This window comes from Phoxinus phoxinus, assembly GCF_949152265.1.
Source record: "Phoxinus phoxinus genome assembly, chromosome: 13".
Taxonomy (NCBI): Eukaryota; Metazoa; Chordata; class Actinopteri; order Cypriniformes; family Leuciscidae; genus Phoxinus; species Phoxinus phoxinus.
The window spans coordinates 6807080-6835006 of record NC_136888.1 but is presented as its reverse complement, the minus strand read 5'-3'; the positions used below and the strand labels follow the sequence as shown (position 1 = coordinate 6835006).

The 27927-nt window shown below is 42.5% G+C and overlaps 2 protein-coding genes across 3 annotated transcripts in view; both read left to right on the top strand.

The window, feature by feature from the left end:
• The first annotated feature begins 106 nt into the window (after positions 1-106).
• Positions 107-21441, top strand: mocs3 (molybdenum cofactor synthesis 3). The gene is made up of 13 exons (XM_079633763.1): positions 107-358; positions 781-913; positions 989-1081; positions 2671-2791; positions 2864-2938; positions 3042-3159; positions 5641-5749; positions 7439-7501; positions 7617-7780; positions 8179-8226; positions 8474-8570; positions 18810-18911; positions 21038-21441. Exons 1-13 carry the CDS (start codon positions 266-268, stop codon positions 21193-21195), a joined length of 1374 nt encoding a protein of 457 aa, XP_079489889.1. The 5' UTR covers positions 107-265; the 3' UTR covers positions 21196-21441.
• A 475-nt stretch (positions 21442-21916) lies between these two features.
• Positions 21917-27927, top strand: part of prkd3 (protein kinase D3) — a 79511-nt gene continuing 73500 nt past the window's right edge. Inside the window, exons 1-2 of one of the 2 annotated variants that reach the window (XM_079634003.1) lie at positions 21917-22350; positions 22723-23383. In XM_079634003.1, coding sequence (XP_079490129.1) covers positions 23096-23383 — 288 coding nt within the window. In that variant the 5' untranslated portion in view covers positions 21917-22350; positions 22723-23095. The remainder of the gene's footprint in view (positions 22351-22722; positions 23384-27927) is intronic. The other variant, XM_079634004.1, reaches the window with a different exon arrangement.

Here is a 27927-nt window from a genome sequence, read left to right as displayed (position 1 = left end):
TGTTTCAGATTATTCAATCCCTATAATACTCAATAGTCTTTTCAAAATAAAAGTAATAACATTGAGTGGGTTATTGGTTATTATCTACATTCATCTCTGGGAGCGAGTATTTCAGATCTGTTGTAATCACGTGTTACGTGCGCTACACGTGGTCGCACACGCGCGGAAACCCGGAAGTCCTGTGCAGTGTGATTTCTATACACATAATTGCTCGTCATAATAACTGCTTCTTAATAATAATTTGATATCGAGGTGATTGTTCGTGATGGATGATACAATTTTAAGTTTGAAGACACAGCTCTTGGAAAGAGAGAGAGAGATTGCAGCTTTGAAGAAGAAACTTCATCAAATGGAACAGGTCTGCAATAACAGAATAAAGTTAACATAATAACTCTGTTAACTTTGCAAATATTCAGATAACAAAGCCTCTGTGTGATTCTGTACCGTTATGCGTATGTAATGATTTTAACAACGAATATTTAATGCCAATTTATATGTGTTGTTGTATGGAGTGAAAACAGTATCAAACATTTATTTTGAAGTTTAGGTTAGGTCAGACACTTAAACTCTATTACAATTATCTTTCTGAAGATAAAGAAAGGCATGGATTGATAGAACAGCTCAAATCATTTATTAATTGTTGGACAGAATAATTTGAAAGGCACAAGTGTCTTATGACATAAATATATGGTCAAATATATAAAAAGCCATCTCAGAGCAGAGCATTTTCTTGTCTTCATACTGAAAAGGCTCCCCCCCCCCCTTTTTTTTTTTTTCCAGGGAAACTCAATGTTAACAGAGTTACAGGAGAAGGTTACCAATCTTTCACCACTGAAATCAAATGTAACGCTGAGCAATGAGGACATCATGAGATACAGCAGGCAGCTTCTCCTACCAGAACTTGGTGTTAAAGGTTCAACAATATTGTGACTTTAACCTTTATAATGTAACTCTTTTCTTTTCATAAACAATCTTCTTTTCTCCACAGGCCAGGTTGCCTTAAGTAATGTATCTGTTCTGGTCGTGGGATGTGGAGGTTTAGGTTGTCCTCTTGCGCAGTATCTGGTTGCAGCTGGAATAGGTAAAGTGGCCATGTGTGTTTACTATGTTCACAATGCTGCTAAGCATAGGAGTTTATCTGTACAAGTAAGGTCCTGTTGACACCCGGTATTAGGGATAGTTCACCCAAAAATGAAATTTACCCCATGATTTACTCACCCCCGTTTCTGTCTTGAAGTCCATAAAAGTGCGTCAATCCATGATAAAAGTGCTCCACGCGGCTCCGGGGGGTTCATAAAGGCCTTCTGAAGTGAAGCGATGTGTTAGTGTAAGAAAAAAATAATATTTAAAACTTTATCGACTAAAATAACTAGTTTGCGGCAGACGACCGTACACATACTACGCAAGTCAACTTACGCCACAAGAGTAACCAGTGACGTATGTATGACATAGGATGTAAGTTTAGATGCCTCTCGTGGTTCAAACAAACAGGGCTCGGCAACAAACTCAAACTCCTCCGACATTTCTCTCTAAAAATGGTTGTTTTAGACTTCTAATTCGTGATCGTCATTACGTTGTGCGTCAGCTCAAGGGTCACTCTTTCGCCGTAAATCGATGCCTACGGCCGTCTGCCGGAAGCTAGTTATTTTAGTTGATAATGTTTTAAATATGGGTATTTTTCTTATACTAACAAATTACTTCACTTCAGAAGGCCTTATTAATCCACCAGAGGATTAACTTTGATGGAAAAAATATACGACCATTCACTGCCATTATACTGTATCAAATTTATAGGCAGGACAAGTAGTTTGTTTAGGCTTGGTTTGTAGGGAATTACAAACATGCGCACATATATTCAAACGCACATAACTATAGAAATAATTCTTGATGTGCACGTGAGCGCCATCAGCGTTTCTCACAGGTTCGCGTTTAAAGTCTGTGTAGAGAGAACGGTGTCGTCTTAGCGGCCCCTAATTTAATTTGAATTATTGACAAGTGTCATCTAACAAAATTTAATATTATGTGGAATTTTAAATAGTTCTGAATGTGATTTCTTTAAACGAATATTGAACATTTGAAATTTAACGAATTTAAGTGTTTTTATGGCTGAATTTTATAGACATGTATTTTCAAACAGTTATTTTTTTTTTTGTTCTGAATTCTTAGACTGCAAATATCCAGTTTTAATAAATACAGATTCAAGTTTTCAAGATGAAGAAGAAATTCGGAACTTCAAATTCAGTTTTCTAGAACTCAAAATGCAGAAAATTCAGATCGTACAGAAAATAAATCAAATTCAGAACTATTTAAAATTCCACATAATATTACATTTTTGTTACATTACACTTGTCAATAATTAAAATGTACACAATTCAAATTCAAATCCAAATCATTTTGTCATATTATAAGCTCCATATTAGAGTCTATTTTTTAAATAATTTTGATTTATTTAAGAGAAATGCACACAAAACAGAAGTTACCATAGTTACCAGTCTAAATGCTATAGTTAGTAGAAGAGATGAAGGCTGAATCCGCTGTTCATAATGGTTCCCGTGAAAACCTTCATATCTCATTTTAGTTTGTGTCCCAAAGCAAACGCTTGCATGAAGACACAGCTGTAATTGTACTATGGCACTAGTTGGCAGTTGTTAATGTAGTGTGTGTTTTCAGGACGTTTGGGCCTGTTGGACTATGATGTGGTGGAACTGAGTAACCTGCACCGACAGGTGCTTCATTCAGAAGTGACTCAAGGTCAGCCTAAAGCCCTGTCTGCCGCCCAGGCCATACGCAGGTACCATCCTACCTCACGAAACCAGCACAGGTGAACGACGGAGCGCTGACTGCTTGTGATCTCTTTATCCAGGTTGAACTCCACAGTTCAGTGTGTTCCCTATCACCTCCAGCTCTCCAGAGACAACGCCAGACAACTCATTCAACAATATCCACTCATGAATTGCTATTGAGAAGTTCATCTTGAACTTTTCCACAGTTCTGTACAGTGCGAAACCCATTTGTTTGCTTCCTTGACTTTGCATCTTCACGTATGACATTGTGGCAGACTGTTCAGACAACGTTCCTACACGGTACCTCGTGAACGATGCCTGTGTTCTGGGCGGCAAGCCTTTAGTGTCAGCGAGTGCTCTACGAATGGAAGGACAGGTGAGCTCATCTTTTCAATATCTCATTCAAACCTGCAGACAGTACATTAACATTTGAAGTTTTTATTTACAGTGGTCGCAAGTATTTGGATTCTTTTACACATTATTTTAAAGGGACAGTCAGCCAAAAATTAAAATATATATGTATCTTTACAGGAAGTCAATGGGATGCAATGCTTTTTTGACATCAACGTTCTTAAAAATATCTTTATGTGTGTTGCGCAGAAGAAAGAAATTTGAGAGAAAGTACAAGAACGCTGAAAGGAATGATTTTTAGTGTATGTATAACACAGATACCAAAACTGCAACCTTGGTTTAACCCGCAATACAATTTGATATCAGGACTGTTTCTATATTTATATGATTTCTGAAGGATCATGTGACACTGAAGACTGGAGTAAAGGCTGATGAAAATTCAGCTTTACATCACATAAATAAATAATATTTAAAAGTATATTAAAATATATTTATTTTATTTGAATAATATTTCACAATATTACAGTGTTTTTCTGTATTTTTGATCAAATAAATGTAGCCTTGATGAGCCACAAATTACCATTTTTACTCTGAGGTGGAAACAGGTTTCTATACTAATGCGGTGTTTAACTCAGTTGTAATAAACCCTAAAGCTGTATTTGATTTGCTTATTTTAAAATATTTCTCAAAGATATTAAAACATCAACAATATTAATAAATAATAAAAACAATAAGTGAATGTAAGTGTAGATCTCTTATTTGAAAAAAACCTGCAATTTAAAATGACTATTTGTGTGACAAGAGTCTCAGCAATCTTATGAACAATACATTTATGATAGTTATTACTACATGAATATAAACAGCATTTCTTTGTAATGCATGGTGCCGATTTTTAATAGGACAACAGACATGATAGATAAGATAGAACAAATATATAGGGTGAACATGAATTATCTCTGATAGCAAAAAGTGGTGTGAAAGTTTTCAGTGCAGCGCGACACAAAAGCACTTATCGGCGCATGATGATGCGCTTTAAAGTAACCTCTCGTTTCATTAATTCTCCAGCACGCTCGTCTTACAGACACCCAATAGTGAGTTTAACACCATTCAGAATCGCCAGTAAACTCCAGAAAAATACAGTTCTTTTCAACATATCACAGACCTATATGTTCAGATTATAGATAATAATGGGAACTTTGTAACATTCTGCTGCAGTGAAGGGAAGAGTTTCCACTTTAAAGCTGCAGTCCGGCACTTTTTTGGGTTTAAAAATATCAAAAAAGACATTTTTGACAAAAAACTTAACCAGCCAGTGTTCAAAACGATCTGCTTGCCTTACCTCGATTCAAAACGGTAAGCTTGTAATAATGATTTTAATTCCAGTGGTACTGGTGGATTTCCGCGGGAATTTCGAGCATGTCTTTGCGTCATTACGTCACTTCTGTACACATAGAGAAGGAGTCCCCGGCTAGCGTGTGTGGATGATGGAGGAGATTTAGCTTAGCACTTGGTATGGCGGATCCCGAAAGTTTAAAGCGACAATCACCAGTGACAACTGGAGATTCACCAGTTGTAAAACACAAAGACTTCGGACTTCAGAGTGGCTACAGAAAAAATATATTTTTCACGTTTTGACGTGATATAAGCAATCGTTAGATTTAATCAGCTTGATATAGCCTAACGTTACTGCAATGCTTCCCCCACCCCCCGAATTTGGTCAGAACAAACGTGAATGTTACTTACTTGTTCAGATGACATTTACCAATGAAAATTCTAATGTTGACACTTTCAAAAAGTATACTCTGAGATTGCTGATGACAGTACAGTATCCACAGCGACGCGACAGGTTCTCCTCAATACATTGTGTTCATCCGCGCTGTTTCATGCCGATTTACTACCCACGCACAGTTAATAATTCCGCGAATAACTGCAGTTGCAGATTTCTAACAGAGATGGCGACAAAGAGGAAAAACGACGGACTGCAGCTTTAACATCCTAATATACTGTCTGTTCCTAAAATTAAGTTGCCGTTTGTCTTTAGAAAACCAGGAATATAGTGCATCAAAACGTTTATGTTGCATTTATAATACCTTTTGGTATACTATTAACAGTAACAACCATAATGCACAGTATTGGATCTGGATTGGTCCCGTCTGACTGAGACCCGGTTCAATAAAAAAGATCCGTATCGGACTGATGCCGAGTATCGGATTGGTGCAACACTTCCCCCAAGTTTAACCACAGTCACAATTGTTCATCCACTGACTTTTCACAAGAATAAAGGGGCAGAATAAAAAAAATACTTTTTTTTGTTACCTAATTTTATTGTGAATTGTTTTGAATAACACTGTCACTTTTGATTAATTTAATGCAGCCTTTCTGAATAAAAGTATGAATTTCTTTCAAAAAAGAAAAAAAATCTTACTGACCCCAAATATGTAGTTTGATTTAGTGCGTCTTTTGAGTTAATGGGAGATTTTGATTATTTCAGTGTTTTCTCTTGTAGCTCACGGTGTACAACTACCGAGGAGGGCCGTGTTACCGGTGTTTGTTCCCCTCTCCACCTCCTCCTGAGACGGTCACCAACTGCTCTGATGGAGGCGTTCTGGGAGTGGGTCAGTCTAACTCTACTTCTCCTGATTATACTCCGTAGTTTCAGAGATCGCTGCTTCTTCCTCTCCGTCGTCATCTTCTTCTCCACAATGTTCTATATTTATTTCAGCCAGAACTACTTGCTTACAAAGTCCATTCAAACTTAGTTTTGTAGATAGTTTCAGTCTTCTGTAGTGGTTTGTTCAATTTAAAGAGGACCTATGCCCTTTTACAAAGTCTTGATTTTGGGCTCTACTAGAATAGGTTTTCATGCGTGAAAAAGTTTCTAATTTTTACATATTTTCGTATTTTCCATTATTGCATCTCTTCTCTTCCCAGTCTGTCAGTAACGCTTTTAGTTTCCTGCATGTCTCTATGAAGCCCCTCCTTCTGAAAAGCGCAATGTGTTCTGAATATGATTGGTCGGCTGGACCAGTGTGTTGTGATTGGTCAACCGGTTTGAGTGTATTTGGGAAACACACTACTAACGAGATTCAACACACTACTAACGCAACTCAACCAGGCTCCGCCCCTTTTTTGTGTATGCCTTGTGCAGCAATGATTTAAATGTGCGATTTACGTTCCTAGAAGAAAACTCAAGACTACAGTGCCGCTTTTCCATTACCCTTCAAATTGCTCAAATTGAAATTGTGAATTGATAATACGCCCAATGGAAACGCATCAATTTTGCAACAAAAAGTTTTTACGCTCGCATGAGGTGATTTTTCAGGCAATTAGAAGCAAAACTCAACTGGAAACAGTTTTTGCACATTTACAGTCACCTGACGTAGATGAAGTGGTATCTTTGGACAGAAGACGAGACAGAGTTCTTTATTAAATTCATAAAAGACAAAAGAATTACAGGAATTCTTAAGGATCCTAAAGCTCAAAGAAATGCCACAATCAAGAGCTTAAAGCAGACATGAGGGAGAAACACTCGCGTATACGTATACACTCACAGGTATAAGGGTCTTTCCTTGCTATTAACATAGCTTAACAAGCCTACGTCTCCTTCAATTAACAATAATGGCTAGTGCGGTGGCTGGGATATATATATATAAACCTACCAACGTCCGTTGCCATGATTTTTGGAATGACTTATCGCGAGAGGAAAAAATTATGTTTTAGTCGCATAACATCGGTTAATGGAAACGGCGTCATTTCGCAATCGTTTTTTTGGCGACATTTAGAAAAAATTCGCAAAAGTTTTGCGCAAATCTGTAATGGAAACGCACCTAGTGACACTGATTTAGAGAATAACTCCCGCTGGAGGGACTTTGTGCTTTGTAACTTTCAGAGCTTTTTCATCCTCAAACAGCAACATTACACACTAAAGAAAGCTGAACGTGAAAAAGCATAATAGGTCCCGATTAAGGTAATTTAAGAAGGAAGATTGAAATTGACTAACATTTGCATACTAAATTGCAGTTCTTTCTTGCATTTAATTCCTTTCCAGTGTCTTGACAAAGACCGTCTCTCTCATGTACTTAAAACTGAATCCTAAGTTCTTTGCTTATCTAAAACAACATTACTGTTTCTTTTTTACTGCAGATCTTACCTCAAAAAACTATTTTTAAGTTATTTCTGACTTTAAAAAAGTGAATATGAATCCTTCTTCTGTAATGATCCCGTAATCCCATAATTATGAGTTCATGTTGCAGTGTTCTGTATTGAGGATATGACTTTGAAGTGACTTGTTTTGATACTTGCAGTGCCTGGAATAATGGGTTGCCTTCAAGCATTAGAAGTTCTGAAAATTGCGTCCGGTCAAGGATGTATCCTTTCTACCCTTAATGACATCCTGAACTGAAACAATCATGCTTTTAAGCTCACTTATTACCATACTTTAGGCAGAACACAATGAGGTAACTCCTTAACTGGTCTGTTCAGCCTCATTTGAGCAGCAGCTGCTGATGTTTGATGGCCAGGAGGGGCGTTTCCGCTCCATACGTCTGCGGTCCAGGCAGATCGAGTGTGTGGTGTGTGGAGAGAAGCCCACGCTCACTGAGCTCCAGGACTATGAGCAGTTCTGCGGCTCTGCTGCTACGGATAAGGTCTGAGGATGAGGAAACCTCACACTTTCCTTCCTTTAATCCTTGTGTGTGTCAATGATGCACACACTAATTAGCTGTGGTTAAACGTCCACAAGGCGTCACTGTCACACACTTATTATGGAGAGTGTGTTTTGCATAGATATACTCTTGAGCTTTGAAAAGCATGCAGTTATTCAATTCATGCACATGCACCACACATTCAATGTATTATTAAACTTAGGAAAAGAAAACTCCTTTTAGCCAGTCAAAAATTAACTCCAAAACCAAAAAGGTTTAAGGTCACCTGATCAGATATGGCCTACATCAGCATTTATTTGTGGTGCTTTTGGTTTAAACGTTGTGTAATGAAAACCGGTGCTGATTTATTCTCAGTTATTTCTGTTTTATTTCATTTACAGTGTCGGAGACTGACTCTTCTAACCAAAGAACAGAGAGTCTCTGTGCAGGTAGTACAGTTATTTGTCATAATTCTGGGCATGCAGAGGAATGTAATAAGGGGTGTTTAAATTTCCATTTGGTAGTTTAGATTATATCTTTAGCAGAACCGCTCTATGTTAGCCAGTTCATTACTGAGCATTGTGGAAGTGTGTAGCTGGTCATTTATATAAAGCAGATCTGATCTGTCATCTTGCATTTCTGTGTAGCTTCCCTCCTCAAATATTGCACATATATCATATTTGTCTTTCATTGCAGGAGTATAGAGCCATTTTGGACGGCTCAACCCCTCATCTCCTCCTTGACGTTCGACCCAAAGTAGAGGTGGACATTTGCCATCTGTCAACCTCAATCAGTATCCTTTCCCATGATCTCTCTTTAACAGTTTAGCTTCATTCAAATATACAACAGAAACTCTACATGTGAGTCGGTGTAGTATATATATGTTAAAAATGAATGTTGTTTTCCACTGGAAAACAAGTTTAAACTCACTAAATTATAGATGTGACAAACAAAAGCACGTGTTAACAGGCCAGAGGTGGAACACGCGTATTCACTCAGCTGAACACAGCAACATGTTACTGTCATTCCTTTTCCCTGTAAATGCGAGGAGTTTTACATTTACAACTTTATTAAGATCATATTACAAATTCTTGCATAAAGTTTGATGCATGAATATATCGAGTTACATTTTTGGGCTCATTTCTTGCTTTCCACTGCGGGCTCTTCATGCCACAGCGACTAATTGACAGTAAAACGGTCACCCGCCATAATGACCAGGGCCCTCATGTATAAGAGTTCATCCTAAAAGTGTGCGTACAATCAAAAGTTTTCAGATTTATAAAACCATGTGTAAATTCCCTTTATGAAACTCAGTCAGTGGAAGACACATGCGTCTACTCACCGAAATAATCACATGCTGTCGTCTGCAAATTTCAATATGAATATTTCCATCCACCTGATAGGCTGTCATGTTTAACGATAAAAGACATTAGAAAAATATAAATGATTGACTATGAATGCCATTTGTGGAGTCATATTACATTGCTAAAAATCATTCAGTATCTTTGTCTTGTTTTAGAATAAATCATATCCGTATCTGTTTGAAATGCTGTCCAGAGAAAGTTTTCAGAGAAGAGTTATTCTCATTCTTTTCCACTGGCCAAATAGTATTTTTATTCGTGTTATACAAATTAAAATTAATGCAGTTTTGGCTATAAGGTCTTTTAGGATGTCTAAGGGATGCAAATTATCGATTAATTCATTAATCATTAGTTGATTGACCTTATCGATCGATTAACGATTAACTGATAAGCGGCTATTTTCCTGAGAATGTAAATTTCTCACGGTATCAATAGTGTCTTTAACATAAAAAGCTAAATATTGCTTATATACTGAATAAAAATGCATGTTATATTGCTCAATTGATGTTTTATTGTAACAGTTGTCTAGGGATGTCAATTTTCACAAATTCCCATGATCGATGGATGAATGTTTCGATGTCATTGATTATTTAATTATCAAATATAATGACTACTATACAACGCATTATAAGTCAATGCACCAGCGCCGCCTCAAATGCAGAATGTGTGACTGTTGTGGACGTGCTCTCCCTGAACAACACACTGAAGACGGCAACTAAACCCAATGCATTCACAACCATTTAATACAATAGTGTTCTCATGTTATGTAATATGTCATTCCCAAATTATTCATCGTTATTATTAGTCGTGCATTTCTGTTTGAGCTGCGCGCGCTGAATGAAGGCTACTGTTAAACTGGAGCACTTAGTAACGCATCCTATATGAGATTCATCCGATATATTCAAAAGAAACATAATATTACACATTATTTCTGCACAAAATGACGTGAATGCACAAGTGAATTTGAACTAAGTTACGTGCCATTCATTCAGAATGATTATGTTGTGGACGCGCTCTTCCTGGAGCAACGCGACACGGCAACTAAACTCAAATAATGCACAATGTTTTATTACAATATTGTTCTCTTTATAATGTTATGTACTGTAATATGACAGTCCTGCCAATAGTCATTATTAGTCGTGCAGTGGCGTTTGAGCCGTGCGCTCTGAAGCTGATCACGCGCACTACAGCGCTAATTCAAGGGATGCATCCAAATATAAGATAAATCAGATATAGATAGGCATACAGAAAATAAACACAATATTACAACTTACATTTGCACAAAACAAAAGGCTGCGAATGAACACACAAACTTATAGTCATATAAAATGATCCCAAACAGAACGCGCTCGCTTTGTTTCGCGGTTGAGCAGCGCACATGCGCATGAACCTGCTTAATCGATGATCGAGAAGTTGTATCGATTAAATGTATTATCGACAATTAATCGATCGTCGATTAATCGTTGACATCCCTAGATGTTTATATATTTTTAATGGAAACAAATAGGCCTACTTATTTTTTTATCATTATTCGCGCTGAATTATTTTCTCCGAACGTGAGAAATGTTCAGAACTGCTATTTTGAACTCAAATTAAAGTGGAATTAATTTACATTAAAACACAGCATGCCACAGGAAAAGGGTTCAACATTTTAATTTAATTTAAATTAAACTGTAACTTCTGGATAATGATATCATGTAATTTGAGTGTTAAAGGATTAGTTCACTTTCAAAAAACATTTAGCTGATAATTAACTCACCCCGATGTCATCCAAGATGTCCATGTCTTTCTCTCTTCAGTCGAAAAGAAATGAAGGTTTTTGAGGAAAACATTCCAGGATTTTTCTACACAGAATGGACTTCAATGGCAACCATCAATCTCAATGTTCAAAAGAAGGTTCAAATGTCCGTCTCAATGCAGCTTCAAAGTCTCGACACGATCACAGTCGAGAAAGAAGAGTCTTATCTAGCGATCGGTCATTTTCAATTAAAAAAAAGAATAATGTATATACTTTTTAACCACAATTGTTCGTCTTGTGCTGGTCTGCGACGCACCTTGTATTACGTCATCATGTTGGAAAGGTCACAAATAAATAAAAATAATAATAAAAATAAATTAAAACAAAGATGTTGGATGATTGTGAGGTTGGAGGAGAAAATGAGATGAGTTTTCCGCCCTTCCCTACTTTCTTGAACCGAAGTACACAGACAAATAGCTTAGACCGATGACGTGAACGTGACCTTTCCAATGTGATGGCGTAATGCGTGGTGCGTTGCAGACCAGCACAAGACCAACAATTGTGGTTAAAAAGTATATACATTTTTTTTTTTTTTAAATGACCGATCGTTTCGCTAAATAAGACCCTTATTTCTCGACTGGGATCGTGTCGAGACTTTGAAGCTGCATTGAGACAGATATTTGAACCTTCTTTGAACATTGGGATAGATGGTTGCCATTGAGCCAGGAATGTTTTCCTCAAAAACGTCTCGGTTACGTATGTAACCCTCGTTCCCTGAGTACAGGGAACGGAGACGTACGTCGGGTTCCCCTGACGAATTGGGATCACGCTAGGGAGCCTATTACCTTCGAGAACTAAACAAAAAGCCAATGAACATTGGCATGCAACATTTGCATTCCGCGGACCCGCCCGTCAGCGCGGGTATAAAAGCCGGAAGTAAACATTGCATCATCGCTTTTCGCTGAGGAGCCGAAGTAACGGACCCCTGCGAAGGTGCAGCCACATGGCAAAGGGACGTACGTCTCCGTTCCCTGTACTCAGGGAACGAGGGTTACATACGTAACCGAGACGTTCCCTTTCGTCCAGGGAACTCCGACGTACGTCGGGTTCCCCTGACGAATTGGGATCCCTAATAAAACGCCATGGTGCTGGCCCCTTCCAGTGCCCAGCTAAGCCGCCCTACAGCAGTTTTTCCAATAAATTTCGGGGGCTGCTAGGAATCCACTGCTGTTCCGCAAGACCCACACAGAGGACATTGGATAACACTGGGAAGCGTGCCTCAACCCCCGGGGGGGGGAGGCACACTACGGAAAACCAGGATGCCTGATCTGGCCTGGAATACTCATATGAATTCACATAGTGAACATATGGAGTCCCTGAGATGGTCCCAACCATTGGAATTGGGAGCGCATACAACAAGGACGACGGCGCGAGTCCGTCGGGGAAGACACGGCTGGACTGCACGTGGCAAAAACCGGTACACAAGACCACTGAACACCCAGTCTGCTACGACTCTAGCTAGAGGAGCAAACCTGGCGCCGGGCGGTCCGCTACGCCGGGCGCCGGGGGGGTGATGGAGGAGCTCAACGAGGTTACCACTTAGGGGCCAGCGGAGCGGAAGAGACGCACTTATCTGATTACAGAGTGGCGCAGCAAGCCGACACAACCTATTCCCTCGACCCACTGGACGAAGCCAGAACCCGGGAGGAAACCGGTTCCACACGGAGGTTATAGAACCTAGCAAACGTGTTAGGTGTCGCCCAGCCCCCAGCTCTACAAATGTCTGTCAGTGAGGCGCCTTGAGCCAACGCCCAGGAAGCGGCAACCCCTCTAGTTGAGTGAGCGCGCAACCTGGGGGGACAAGGCTCACCCTGAGCCTCATAGGCTCGGGTGATGGCATCCACTATCCAGTGGGCTAACCTCTGCTTGGAGACGGCCTTCCCCTTCTGCCGGCCTCCGTAACAGACAAGGAGCTGGTCTGAGGTCCTGAAGCTTTGCGTTCTGTCAACGTAACACCGCAAGGAGCGGACGGGACAGAGAAAAGCTAGGGCTGGGTCTGCCTCCTCCTGGGGCAGCGCTTGCAGGTTCACTACCTGATCTCTAAACGGAGTGGTAGGAACCTTGGGCACATATCCGGGGCGGGGTCTCAGTGTTACATGGGACAGGCCCGGCCCGAACTCTAGGCACGATTCGTCGACCGAAAATGCTTGCAGATCCCCGACCCTTTTAAAAGAAGCCAATGCTAACAGGAGCGCTGTCTTAATAGACAGGATATCAAGCTCTACTGTCAGCAAAGGCTCAAAGGGAGGACTCTGGAGAGCTCTCAGTACCAGAGTCAAGTCCCAAGGGGGTACAGAGTGTACAGGGCGAGGAGGGTTCAACCTCCTAGCACCCTTCAGGAATCTGATGACCAGGTCGTGCTTTCCCACCGACTTATTGTCAACTGCATCGTGATGCGCCGCAATGGCAGCGACATACACTTTGAGGGTTGAAGGGGACAGCCTACGCTCCAACCCATCTTGCAGGAAAGAAAGCACAACGCCGATCGGGCAAGTTCGGGGGTCCTCCTGACGGGAGGAGCACCAAGCGACGAACAGGTTCCACTTCAACGCATAGAGGCGCCTCGTAGAGGGGGCTCTAGCGGAAGCGATAGTGTCTACCACTGCCTGTGGCAGACCACTCAGAACCTCCGCGTCCCGTCCAGGGACCAGACATGGAGTTTCCAGAGGTCTGGACGCGGGTGCCGTAGAGTGCCCCGTCTCTGAGAAAGTAGATCCTTCCTCAGAGGAATCGGCCAAGGAGGGGCTGTCGAGAGGAGCATAAGTTCTGGGAACCAAGTCCTGGTGGGCCAGTACGGCGCCACTAGCAAGACCTGCTGCTCTTCCTCCCTGACCTTGCACAGAGTCTGCGCAAGAAGGCTCACTGGGGGGAACGCATATTTGCGTAGGCCCCGGGGCCAGCTGAGAGCCAGGGCGTCCGTGCCGAGGGTCCCCTCGGACAGGGAGTAAAACCACTGGCAATGGGTCGTGTCCGGAGAGGCGAACAGGTCGACCTGCGCCGCTCCGAAGACACTCCAAATCAGCTGAACCGCCTGGGGATGGAGTCGCCATTCTCCGGGCAGGGGGGTGAACCGTGAAAGCTCGTCGGCCACACGGTTGAGAGCCCCCGGCACGTAAGCGGCATGAAGCGACCTCAGATGCTTCTGACTCCATAGGAGGAGGTGGGAGGCGAGTCGCGACATACGACGGGAGCGTAGACCACCTTGACGGTTGATGTACGCAACGGTCGCAGTGTTGTCCGTACGGACCAGTACGTGCTTGTGTCTGAGAACCCCTACGAGGCGACACAAAGCTAGACGTACTGCTTGCAACTCCAGGCAGTTGATGTGCCAATGCAGCTGGGGCCCCGTCCACAGACCCGAGACTGCATGCCCTTTGTACGTGGCCCCCCACCCCGTGGCAGAGGCATCTGTGAAAACCACAGCATGCCTGGAAACCTGGATCAAGGGCACTCCAGCCCGAAGGAACGCAGGGTCCGACCACGGGGAGAAGGTTTGGCGGCAGTGCGGGGTCACTTGGACCCGGAACGTGCCACTCTGCCACGCCCACCTGGGGACTCGATCGTGAAGCCAGCGCTGTAGCGGTCTCATATGTAATAGGCCGAGCGGTGTAATCGCCGCTGCGGCCGCCATATGCCCCAGGAGCCTCTGAAATTGTTTCAGTGGAACCGCTGTCCTGCCTCGAAAAGACCTGAGGCAGGTGAGCACTGACTGGACGCGCTCCTCTGTGAGGCGCGCAGTCTGGGCGACCGAGTCCAGCTCCATACCGAGATAAGAGATCCTCTGCGTGGGGCAGAGTTTGCTCTTGTCCCAGTTGACCTGAAGACCCAACTGACTGAGATGCCGGAGCACCATGTCCCTGTGTTCGCACAGAACATCCCGAGAGTGAGCTATAATGAGCCAGTCGTCGAGGTAATTGAGGATGCGAACGCCTTGCTCTCTCATGGGAGCAATGGCCGCCTCCGCGACTTTCGTGAAGACACGGGGGGACAGGGCCAGCCCGAAGGGTAGGACTCTGTACTGATACGCTCGACCCTCGAACGCAAACCGCAGGAACGGTCTGTGTCGAGGAAGTATCGAGACGTGAAAGTAAGCGTCCTTCAGGTCGATTGCTGCAAACCAATCCCGGGGACGGATGCATTCGAAAATGCGCTTCTGCGTGAGCATCTTGAAGGGGAGTTTGTGCAGGGCCCGATTCAAGGAACGCAGGTCCAGGATCGGTCGTAACCCACCGCTTTTCTTGGGTACAATGAAGTAGGGGCTGTAAAACCCGGACCTCATCTCGGCAGGAGGGACCGGCTCGATCGCGTCCTTCGCCAGCAGGACATCGATCTCTTTCCGCAGGACAGGGGCATCCTCTGACCGCACACGGGTGAAGAAAATGCCCCTGTACCTGGGAGTCCGGCGAGCAAACTGAATTGCGTAGCCGAGCCGAATGGTGCGGAGGATCCACCGGGACGGAGCTGGAAGCGCTAGCCAGGCCTCCAGGAACCGAGCGAGTAGACCCACCCGAACCACCGGCGTACCCGCGGAGGGGCAGCAGGGCGGGGGACAGGGACCCGGCTCCAGCGACGACATGGCGACCGCGAGCGGGGTCTGGGCGCAGGTACTGACACCTACCTGTCCACACCGGGGGGCAGACGGCAGAGAGGGTTCTTCGTGTACCCTCTGCTGCGGGCCGCCCCGTGGCGAGGGGAGGGGGAGAGACGAGGAACGAGGCCCTGACTCCTCGTAACCCCGTCTCTGCGCCTCCGTGGCCAGCCGCAGGCCGGGGTGACGCGGAGGGTTCCGCGAGGTCGCTACCCGCAGGCTGGGGAGAGGGGAGCGGGGGCCGTGTCGCACTGAAACGACACGCGCCGCCGCTGCGACCCTCCCGCACGGGGGAGACTGCGTGCCCGACAGTCTCGGCCGTGGATGACCTGGAAAAGGATGTTTCAGAAACTGCTCTTTTATTGAGAAAGTGGGTACCACTGACTGTGTCAGTGGCGGAACAAAAACAAAACAAGGATTCTCCACCCGGCCCTCCCCCGGGGGAAGGAGGCGAATAGGGACCGCCTCCCGCAGAGCAGCAACATCCTGATCCAGGTCGCCCGCATCAGGAACGACGCCCACCTCTCTTCTTCCTGGAAGGTGCAGGTGGCGTCGGAGCGGGCTGGGCCGCCCTCTTACGACCCGACCTCCGTCCCCCAGGCTGAGGCTGCTGGCCTGGAGGGGGAGCGGCCGCAGGAGGACGACCTCGGCGACGAGCGGCCGGAGGCTGTGCAGCAACAGGAGTTGGGCCAGCAGCGGCCTTCCTCCTGTGCAGGACATGCCGCATAGCTTCCGACTGCTTCTGGGCGGCGGAAAACTCTTGGGCCAAGTTATCCACCGCCTCGCCGAAGAGGCCCCCTTGGGACACGGGGAAGTCGAGAAGTTTGTTCCTCTCGGCTTCCCGCATATCCGCAAGGGTGAGCCATAGGTGGCGCTCCTGGACCACAAGTGTGGACATCGCCCGACCCAGCGAACGTGCGGTAACCTTCGTCGCCCGTAGAGCGAAGTTAGTCGCCGCACGCAGCTCCTGCAGCAAAGCTGGGTCGGGACCACCCCCCTGCAGGTCATGGAGTGCTTTGGCCTGGTGGACCTGAAGCAGAGCCATGGCATGCAGGGCGGAGGCGGCGTCTCCACACGCCTTATAGGCCTCCCCGGTTAAACCCGAGGAGAACCTACAGGCGCGGGAGGGGAGTGAAGGGGCACCCCGCCAGGTGGAAGCGGTCTTCGGACACAGTTGCATCGCGATAGACCGCTCCACTGGGGGGATTCCCTCGTACCCGTGCGCCGCCCCGCCGTCAAGGGTGGTGAAGAGGGAGGGGCGAGGAGGCCCCCGCCGGTACGCCAGAGGCGCCGACCAGGACTTCCTCAACTCCTCATGCACTTCAGGGAAGAAGGGCACTGGAGCGGTGCGCGGGGCATCCGCACGCACCGCAGCAGGCCAATCATCAAGCCGCGAATGCGAGGGCCCGGGCGGAGGGTTCCACTCGAGTCCCACATTCGCGGCCGCCCTTTCGAGCATGGCAACCACTTCGGGATCAGCGTCAGCCGCAGCCACCGCACCCGAAGGGGGTGGAGCCGCTGACTCCTCACCCGAAGATGATTGCGCCTCTTCCGATGCCGCGATAGACATCTGATCCTCCGGGGGCGCTCCAAAGGAAACAACCGGAACCGTGCGGGACGGCCCCGGAAGTTCCCCCGGAAGCGCCGCTGGCAGCGAGCTGCTAGAGGAGTGGGAAGCTCGCGAGGATGTTTCACCACACGAGACATTCCGCACTGTAACCCTCATACGCTCACCAACGGGAATGACCGAAGTAGCCGCCTGTCGAACTGAACCGACAGACGAACTAGATCGAGCATTCTCCGAAGGGACTCCCCCATATTTCAGGGATCTTAGTCTCGAGCGGAGCGTCGCGATGGCCATGCTCCCACAGAGAGAGCATGACTCATCCAACAACGCTGCCTCAGCATGCCTTAAGCCCAAACATGCGAGACAGTGTTGATGGCCATCATCCGGAGGGAGAAGTCTACCACATCCAGAAACGCACGGGTGAGTCGACATCCTGAAAAGGACGCGAAACACCCGCCAGCTCTTTTAGAAAGAAAAAGAGAGAGAGAAAACAAGAGAGAGAGAGAGAGAGAGAAAACGCCGAAGCGCCGAGGGACCACCGCAGCAGACAACCGGGGGAAAACTGCAACCCTTTGCTGCCGAGGGCGAGGATCGCTGCACCGCGCCGTCACACCAGCGATTTCTGCTCTCCAGGTAATGCTCTGTTTTTGTCTCCAGAAGGCTTGGCTTGAAGATTCAGGAATACTGAGGCTCCGAAGCGAAAGGCGATGATGCAATGTTTACTTCCGGCTTTTATACCCGCGCTGACGGGCGGGTCCGCGGAATGCAAATGTTGCATGCCAATGTTCATTGGCTTTTTGTTTAGTTCTCGAAGGTAATAGGCTCCCTAGCGTGATCCCAATTCGTCAGGGGAACCCGACGTACGTCGGAGTTCCCTGGACGAAAGGGAACCTTAATTTTTTTTCGACTGAAGAAAGAAAGACATGGATATCTTGGATGACATCGAGGTGAGTAAATTATCATCAAAAAATGTTTTGAAAGTGAACTAATCCTTTTAACTCCATTAATGAGAGTTGCATAATCAAATTCTGTATATCAAATGGAAAACAGAGTTATGTCCCACTGTTGTCAATCATTTAAAAACTCATTTTGATCACCAAAATGACATTTAAAAGTTTTTTTCTGTGAACATTTTTTATTCATGCCTTAAAACAGCTTGAATATAACTCTACACCCTTGCTTCATTTAGTATATGTGGATCCATGAATATGCAAATTAGCCCCGCCTCCACTCACTCACACCAGCTCAGAGATCCACTCGATGGATCTACTTTACTGAAGTAAACGCTGCACAATTGTATTGCTCACAACGTCTGACATACAACTGTAATTAATACGATTAGTCTTTTGACTACGTAATTAAACATCTAATAATGTGTTACACAAACCAGGTTCCTGTTCGACATCTCAGTTTACCTTTTTTAAATCATTATCCTTGGCGAAGTAATGAAGTAAACAAAATGATTTTAAACTCTGTTTTCCATTTAATATACACATATATATTATTTTAGATTAGCAATGTTTATACAACAGGCCCCAGGTGACCAAAGAGGACATTTACCCTCTTGGCATAAACTGGTTCATTTCTCATGCTGTGGTTTAGAGGCACTAACACTCGTCTCGGTGCTGCGGACGTTTCTTCATTCTTCATATTTAGTGTGAGATTTTGTAAAAATCAAGTTAATTCCTTCAGTTTCATTTTCTTACCTTGCATGACAGATATTCCACTTGCTAGTTTAGAGGATAAAAAGGCTGAGCACATCACACTTTTAAAAGATACCATTAGTAACCTCAAACAACAGACCAAATCTCAAGTCCCAGGTAAGAATCTTTTTTGTTATTTGCTGTTTTTCGTGATTAATGTTTAACACTCCCTTCTCCTGCACCTTCAGTTCTTTCTGCTCAAACAAACGTGGTGCAGAAAAATGAAACGTCACTATGCGCAGGCATGAACATTGATGGTGTTGAGCTATAATGATCTATCTTTATCTACAATAAGCGCTCGTCTGAATGCCAAATGCCATCACTTATTAGAGGTGTTGTGTATTCTGAGCACAGAGGCGTAATCTGAGGTTTCTCAAGAAAGTCATCAGAAACTGCTCGTGTTGAATAATCAAGCAGTTTTTAGACTTGGATATTTAGATTTTTTTAATGAGATGTGAATCTATTTAAACTAATATGATAAGTCTTGATTTCAGTTGAGATAGATACTAACTGCCGAACAAAAGAAACAGCCTAAAATTATAAAACTATATTACTGGAATATTCCGCACCAACATCTCAAGGAAAAGGTTATAAAAAGAAATACAAGAATAGAATTGCAGAAATCAATAACACTTATCCAGCAAGAACACAATCAATTGATCATAAGTGATATTAAAGATATTCATAATGTTACAAAAGATTTCTATTTCAAATAAAAAAAATTTTTTCTAACTTTCCATCAGAGTACTGAAAAAATGCCACGTTTTTCAGAAAAGAAGTAAAACCAGTTTTGAACATTGTTAAAGGTGCATAGCGCAAGATTCTGAGTTTTTGCAGAACTATGCCACCTCTGGCAAGCAAAACTGCAGCCAGAGATGTGCACGCTCATGGACCACACGCACAAGCACGCTTGCACGAACACGAGCTGTTCATAACCAAAGGAGCATCAGCCGCAAATCTTTTGTTTACAATCATAATGTCTTCAGAGGTAATAAAGTTATAAATCTGCAAGTAATTTTAAATATGTGAAATTTTATATTTATAATATTAAAGCTACACAGTTGGTCAAAAAATACACTTAATTGTTTCAAGGTAATAAACAATTAAATGGCACTATGGCGTTACCATAAAAGCCAAACAGGCTAATCCGCCGAAGATTTGCGGGGGTTTAGCCTGTTTTATTGATCTAAGTAGCATATTCCAATAGCAATACATCCTAATTAAGCAGTAATTTGCTCAAAATTTGTGTCAAATTATCTAACTTATATATCAGCATTTTATATCACACTCAAGATATTTGAACTGTTTTAATCGAATAGCAAAAGCAGACCGGAGATCTCTCCATTTGTTGAAAGCCTATGTTTACTCTCGTCTTATTCCGACGCCTGTCTGAGTCCAATTTGGCCCTTTTGGTTGCACTACAAAAGTTTTCTTTTTTTTTATCTTACGTGGAGTTTGCGTTGGTGTTTGAAATGAACTACAAGCAGGTCTCTTACAATCCATCTTCTACGGAGAATGCCGGCGAATACACAAACCTGCCAGACATAGCTATGTGAGCGCGCCGTGAACACGCATGACGTCACGCCCAGTCTAAAACTCCGGCCCGAATCCCTCTTATTTATTTTACTTTACAGGATTATAGAGACAATCTCAGTGATCAGAGAAGGGCTCATTCAGCCCATCAGGCAATTGTTTAAGCATGTATGGGTTAGAAAACGGGTAGTTTTAACATAAAAAGTTGCTTAACGCACCTTTAATAATAACCATTATTACCGGTAGTAATTACACATCAATACAAACTGATAACCGAACCAGTTCAGCCAATTATATTTTAAAATATATTTTTATATATTCATAAATATTCATTGAAGTTATCATTATCCCATGGTAAAATGTATATAGTACTGTAGTGATAATTTATAACATAATTGTGATGAGGAGTTTACACACATTTATCAAATAAATGCATCCTTTGTGAGCATATATGAGATTTAACTAATATATTCCAGTTTATGTATGTATGTATTTATTGTTTATATGTATCTGCACACACATATACACACACACACACACACACACACACACACACACACACACACACACACACACACACACGTTTGATAATACATCATTTGGTATATATATATATATAAGAAGATTGTTTGTATGATTGGAGTAAATGAGCTTGAATGAAGTGAATCAGCTATAACTTTATCTGTGTGTTTAACTTTATTGTCTTGTAGTGTTTGTGGTGTGCAAACTTGGCAATGACTCCCAGAAGGCAGTTCAGCTCCTGGAGAAAATGTCTGGCGTAGAAACTGAGCGGATCACGGTGAAGGACATCAGTGGAGGATTGATGGCCTGGGCCAAGAACATAGACCACTCTTTCCCTCAATACTGACGTTAATGAATGAAAGCAATAAAGTTCAAATGATTCTCACTTTGTCTATTTATTTTATTTGTGCTATAATTGGTTTGATTTTTTTATGGCACCTTATCACTCCCTTGCATTTTTGTTTTTCAATGCATCTTTTAATGTTTGTAATATAATCAGACTGATTTCTCCATTTGTAATGATTCTAGTAAGTTATTCCTACCCTGCAGTTTTAATTTTTAATTAGATCTCAAATAAATATTCATTATAGTTGGATCATTATCCCATGGTACATTTTATACAGTACTCCTGTTGTGATAATTTATAATATAATTGTGATAAGGAGTTTACATACACCTTGCAGATGCGGAATATACAAAATGTTATATTAATATATTAATTGTATATGTAAACTTTTAGCTATAATTACAAACATTATACCGTGCAGTCATACAGGTATATAACTGTATACAGGTCATTAGTTAATGTGTATTGAAATTAATAGCCCCCCCCCTCATTTTTATATTTCAATGAACTACAAAACACTTCCGTTTACATAATAATAATAATATATTTGTGATCAATGCTATAATTATGATGAGTAAGAACAGCTTGAGCTTTGTGGACAATCACAGATAAAGGCCGCTACAATGTTTTTTTTCTTTCTTTTTTTTGCTGATGAACAACCAAATCCGCTACAATGTATCATTCAGGACTCTATAATGCTTTATTGCGTCATAGTGGCCGTGGAATGACGCCGCTAGAGGGCGCGCACACGCGGAATACTCACATAACGGAAACTGCGCGTGAGAGACATGCGCGTACGCCAGTGAGAGAAAGAGAAAAACATTTCTGCACTTTTGAAGCTCAACTTCACTTCTTCAGCTCGACAGACCTGCCATTTCCTTCAGCCTTTGCTCTCTCTGTCTGTGCGGCGTTCGTTATTTGCCCGCGGAGATGGAGAGCGCGCATTAAGACGCGTGTAATGTGACATGAGAAGAGGTTAGAAAGTTTTCAAATCGAGCTCATGTAACGGAGTCTATAACCGAGCGATGGTTAACTGGCTAAATGAAACCCCAGAAGCCTTAAACAAGAAACCCCGAAGCTTTCAAGTCCTCGTTTTCCATTGATAGTAAGCTTAATCTCTTCACTTGTCAGGGAAACGCCTTTCCAGCATCAAAGGTATGTGTTCCTCTCTTTCCCTCTTCTGTTCAGTGTGTTTATTTCGTCTTGAGAATCAGTTGTTAATGATGCATGGCGATAAAGCTCGAACAAAGACATTGTATAACTTGTTTTGCTGGTATTTGTGGTCTTGTGCCAGTTATGCGATCTAGAGTGGGAGGGTCTCCAGATGTGCTTCCAGATGTGAGCTGGAGTTCTTCATAGCGAAAGACAAAAATGTGCAAAACTCCTCCAGAAAACAAGGAGTTTGAATTTAAACTCTGATTAGGATATTCAATAACTCGCTATTCTTATTAATGAATGGGTTGTGTAGCTCCCAGTCAGGGAATTGTGTAATAAACACTTGAATCTGTGTTGGTTTGTCTCAAACAGATATGAGGAGCTGGATTGCAATGGAAAGCACTTTGTCAAGCATCATGCTGGCGTCCTGATCGCTCAGCCGTGGAGTGGCACTATCAGTTCAACATGTGCTGGATGATGCACAGACAGCCGTGAATATGCTATCGGGAATTCATTTTTTTAGAGGGCGGCGTAGCGAAAAATAGGCTCCTTATTCCTTGCTCCAATTTCGCTGCCTCGTACACCACGGATTGCACATGACTGTGCCAAATCTGTTCACCTACCTTAGGACAGAATAACATTGTGTTTGATTAAAAAACACAACCTGTTCCCTCATCGGATATCGGCCACGGTTTCCAAGCTTGTCCGTTTTACACCGTTTACTCTCAACCTGTGGAGGTAACTAATGTCTGCCAGTAGTAGCACCTCTCCTCTGACCTTACCTAAACCCTTCGTCCACTCTCAGCATCAGACTGCCCCCCCGACCCCCTCTCCATCCCCCAGCCCTCCGGTGCCACTCTACGTCCGCCTCTCCAATGGGAATCACAGTGTCCCGAGCCCCACCTGCTCCCTTCACGGAGGAGTGTCCTTCCTCCTTCAGATCGGACTCACCAGGGAGATGGTCACCCTGGAGCCTCACGATCTGTCAATCAATTCCGTCAAGGATTTGGTCTGCTCCATAGTCGATCAAAAGGTAATAACGTTTTATTTGTGTGATCTCACTTTCATCAAGCGTACTGAATCTTGGTCACGCATTATAACATAATTTGAAAGAGTGTCCCCATCAAAGCTCTACACATACTGTGTTCTTGCTTGATATTTAGAGCACATGATTGTTTATGAAATTGAATTCTGTTAATTTTTCTAAAAGGGTGAGACTAATTGACTGATGTGAGTTTATTCCTGTAATCGTCAGGAAGTTGATTTAGGTGGATGAGCATGAGGAGCATTAGTGACTGATTAAAGAACACATTTTCATTCAATCTCATCTAAATCTGCTTTGATCCACAAACACGACAGATGAGGTGGTGTGTGTGTGTTGTGCAGCACATTTCCACTGGTCAGATGGTTAAGGCAATGGCTGTGAATTTTTGACCTCAGTCGTAACGTAGTATTATAGTAAATATCTTGCTGGAATGAAATGGTTATTTTAGTAGTAGTTTTGAAGAGAGACTTGAATGTTGAAAGCTGTGTGGTTGCTAGGGTGTTGCTAGGGAATTTCCATGGTGTGTTAGTGGTTTCTAGGACAATTCTAAGTAGTTAGAGAGAGAGAGAGAGAGAGAGAGATACTGATGTTAAGTGTTGATCGTTGATTAGATCAGATTTAAAAGGTCTTATTTGTCTTTGATCCATAATATGTTTTAGTGTTGTTTGCATTAGATTTCTTGGTGTGTCCTATAGTTACATATTGATATTTCAAACAGAGGTCTGGTGTTTTTGGACACACTATTATGATGTGGACAAATATAACACAGTGACTCTCAAACTGATTTTTGGATAGTACAAGGTTACAAGCACATCTTTACACTACGCTGTGTTTCATGAGATTGTGTGTCTCAGTGTCTGTGTGATGCATGAGGCAGATAAGTGTATGCGTGTAAATCTGTTAGAACGGAAACACACTTTTTCAATCAGACAGTAACCAAGAGGTTTTAAGCGTTTCTTTAAATAATGTCACACATTGTGTAAACATGCTCTTTCTTCAAAGATGTCATAATTTTGGCTACATTAAATTTGATGAAGAAAAATATGATATATAGGCCTAGCCTATGTTGTGTGTGTGTGTGTGTAGGCCTATATATATATAAAATATATATATGTACACACACACACATATATTCTTTTTTTTAGTGTCCAACATTTAGGTGCATATTTAAAACATTTACAGGTAGGTGCATTTTCATATTTAAAATTTCAGTATATCACGTGATTCAGAAGATCTAGAAGGACTCTTCGGGCCTGGGTAATTTTAATTTAGTCAGATATAAAAAAAAACAAAAAAAAAAACATTAGACTGATGAACGAACACATTGGTTCAGAACAGGCTGAAGGATTGCGCCAAATGTGTTTAATTCACTGTCTGTGAATGTAAATGCTAAACGGTCTGCAAAAGTTGTAAAGTTGAACGTGCAAGATAAATAAAGATATTGTCTCCCAAAAGAAAGAATCAGCTCTGAACCACCTATACGAGTCGTCAGGAATTCCAGTCTCGCTTCCATGATAAAGTAACGCCGTAGCACATTTGCATAATGCCCACCTATGGTCCTCATTGGCCCCCCGTGAACAACGTGTACTCTGGCCTGCCCTCAAACACAGTAGCAAAGTATGAGGATGTGAAGAGTCAGTGGTTAAAATGGCCACCGCGATACAACAGCAGTGTAATCTTTTGATGATTGCTTCTCAAATATCCATGGCGTCTAAGTGAGATTCACAAAACGCTCAGTGCCCACCAATTGGACCAACCCTCAGAATCACAACCTGTAAATATTAATAAAGGAACACTCCACTTTTTTTGGAAATAGGCTAATTTTCCAACTCTCCTAGAGTTAAATAGTTGAGTTTTACCGTTTTCAAATCCATTCAGCCGATCTCCGTGTCTGGCGATAGCACTTTTAGCATAGCTTAGCATAGATCATTTAATCTGATTAGACCGTTAGCATCTCTCTAAAAAATTTTTTACCAAAGAGTTATGATATTTTTCCTTTTTAAAACTTGACTCTTCTGTAGTTACATCGTGTACTACCAACAGAAAATGAAAAGTTACTATTTTCTAGGCCAATATGAATAGGAACTATGCACTCATTCCTGCGTAATAATCAAGGAACTGTGCTTCCGTTGGTTGCAAACATTACAAACTTAGTGCCGGTCACATTGGAAGTTACAGTTACCTAGCTGGGGACTATTTTCAGGCACTGCGTAATATCATTGCGCCTGCTAATTTGGCAGCACAGTTTCTTGATTATTACGCAGGAATGAGAGTATAGTTCCTAGTCATATTGGCCTAGAAACTCGCAACTTTTCATTTTCTGTCGGTCTTAGTAGGCTACACGATGTAACTACAGAAGAGTCAAGTCTTAAATAGGAAAAATATAAAAACTCTTTGGTCATTTTTTTTGAGAGAGATGCTAACGGTCTAATCAGATTCAATGATCTATGCTAAGCTTTAGCTTGTCACGAACACACACAGGAACAGGTAGATCCAAAAGCAGTATTCTTTATTAAAGGGTAATCTGTACTCACACAACCAGTCCAGGCAAGGGTCGATATCCAAAAAGAAATCCAAAAGAACACAAGACAAAAGCAAACAGGAACGGAAGTGTGGGGACAATATACAAGGACTGACAAACACTGAAACAGACCGGGGATATATACACAAGTGCAAACAAGGTGACGAGAAACAGCTGAAGGAAATGAACAATCAGTGACAGACAGGATTATGGGAAATGTAGTGAAAATGCCTAGACACCGTGAAAACTGAGACCTCTAATGTTAAACCCAGGGAACCACCAGACACTGTGACAAAGCTATGCTAAAAGTGCTATCGCCAGACCCGGAGATCGGCTGAATGGATTCGAAAACGGTAAAACTCAACTGTTTAACTCTAGGGGAGTTGGAAAAAGTGGAGTGTTCCTTTAATTATTGATGTATTTCCTACCAGGTGTTCAAAATACTGAGTTTTGTGTTTTATATTGTGTAGGTCTTTCTTCTTTCAGCCAAACACAATCAGAGTTATATAAAAAAATGCCTTGCTCTTCCCAGCTTTATAATGGGAGTGAAAGGTATCATTTTTTTTGAAGCCCAAAAAAGTGCATACATCCATCGTAAAAGTAATCCATACGACTCCAGGGGTTTAATAAAGGCCTTCTGAAGCGAAGCGATGCTTTTTTGTAAGACAAATATCCACAATTTTAACTTTCTAAACTGTAAATCACTAGCTTACCATCCGTGCGTTCACAGGAGAGTTGAGTTCCGACGTATGACGGAGGAAGTAGGCATAGCGCAAGCTTAGATGAGAGTAGACACCTCACGCGGTTCAAAAAAATAGGGCTGAGCAACAAACTGTAATTCGTGACTGGTGTTTTGTTTTGCTCTATCCTCTGCGCTTCCCTGTTCGCCAATACGTCTTGCGTCAGGTCAGAGGTCACTCTTCAGCCGGAACTAGACTTACGTATGGCTGTTATCAGAAGCCAGTGATTACAGTTAAAAAAAATAGAAATATAGATATTTTTCACTCAAAAACACATTGCTTTGCTTCAGAAGGCCTTTATTAACCCCCTGGAGCGTATACCATAGATTACTTTAATGATAGATGAATGCGCTTTTTTGGCCTTTACATTTTTTTTTACATTTCACTCCCATTATAAAATTTGGAAGAGCCAGGATATTTTTAAATATAACTCTGATTGTGTTTGGCTGAAAGAAGAAAGTCATAAACTTGAGGGTGAGGAATTACAGTTGCAACATCTCATAATGTAAAGTCAAGTCACCTTAATTTATATAGCGCTTTTAACAATACCTATTGTTTCAAAGCAGCTTTTTAGTGATAATTGGAAATTCATGCAACAAAGACTGTCTTGGTTGTACAGCAGCTCTAGAAAAAAGTCATTGTCCAGCCAGTCAAACCAGTAGGTTTTTGATTGATTAATTCCATTGTAAAAATCATTAGGCTTATTAATAGGGGCCGCTTACACAACACTTTTTCCACCTGAAAACAGAAAACTGTATACGTATACTGTATACGTCAAACTGAATATGAATAGTGTATCACTGAGAAACATCCTGCTTCAAGTCTTCCTTGCGATGGAGGTTCGGGTTGAATAACTATTTCTTCCAATGTTTCATCATAAGATTCGCACTCTGATTGAAATGGTAAAATCGACATCATTGTTCGTTCCTGTCTTTGTGAACAATCGCTGAGCTTTAGGTAGCCACTGGATCTTAATTTCAGTTATGGTAATGAGCGTTTTGTTTCTGACAAGTGCTGTAAACGGTAAACCAATCACAACAGACCGTGCCATCTGGCCAATCAGAGCAGAGCAGGCTCGCGTAAAGGAGGGATTTAGAGAGAAAAGATAATTGAAAGAATGTGGTGATGTTTAATGTATATTATTAGAAAATGAAACTTTCATTTAGTTTTTTTGACTTTTGATGCATGTTGTAGGAGACTCCAAAATCACATTAGGAACCTTTAAAATAGCATAATAGGGGATTTTAAAGCCGCATTAAAGGGAAGTTGCT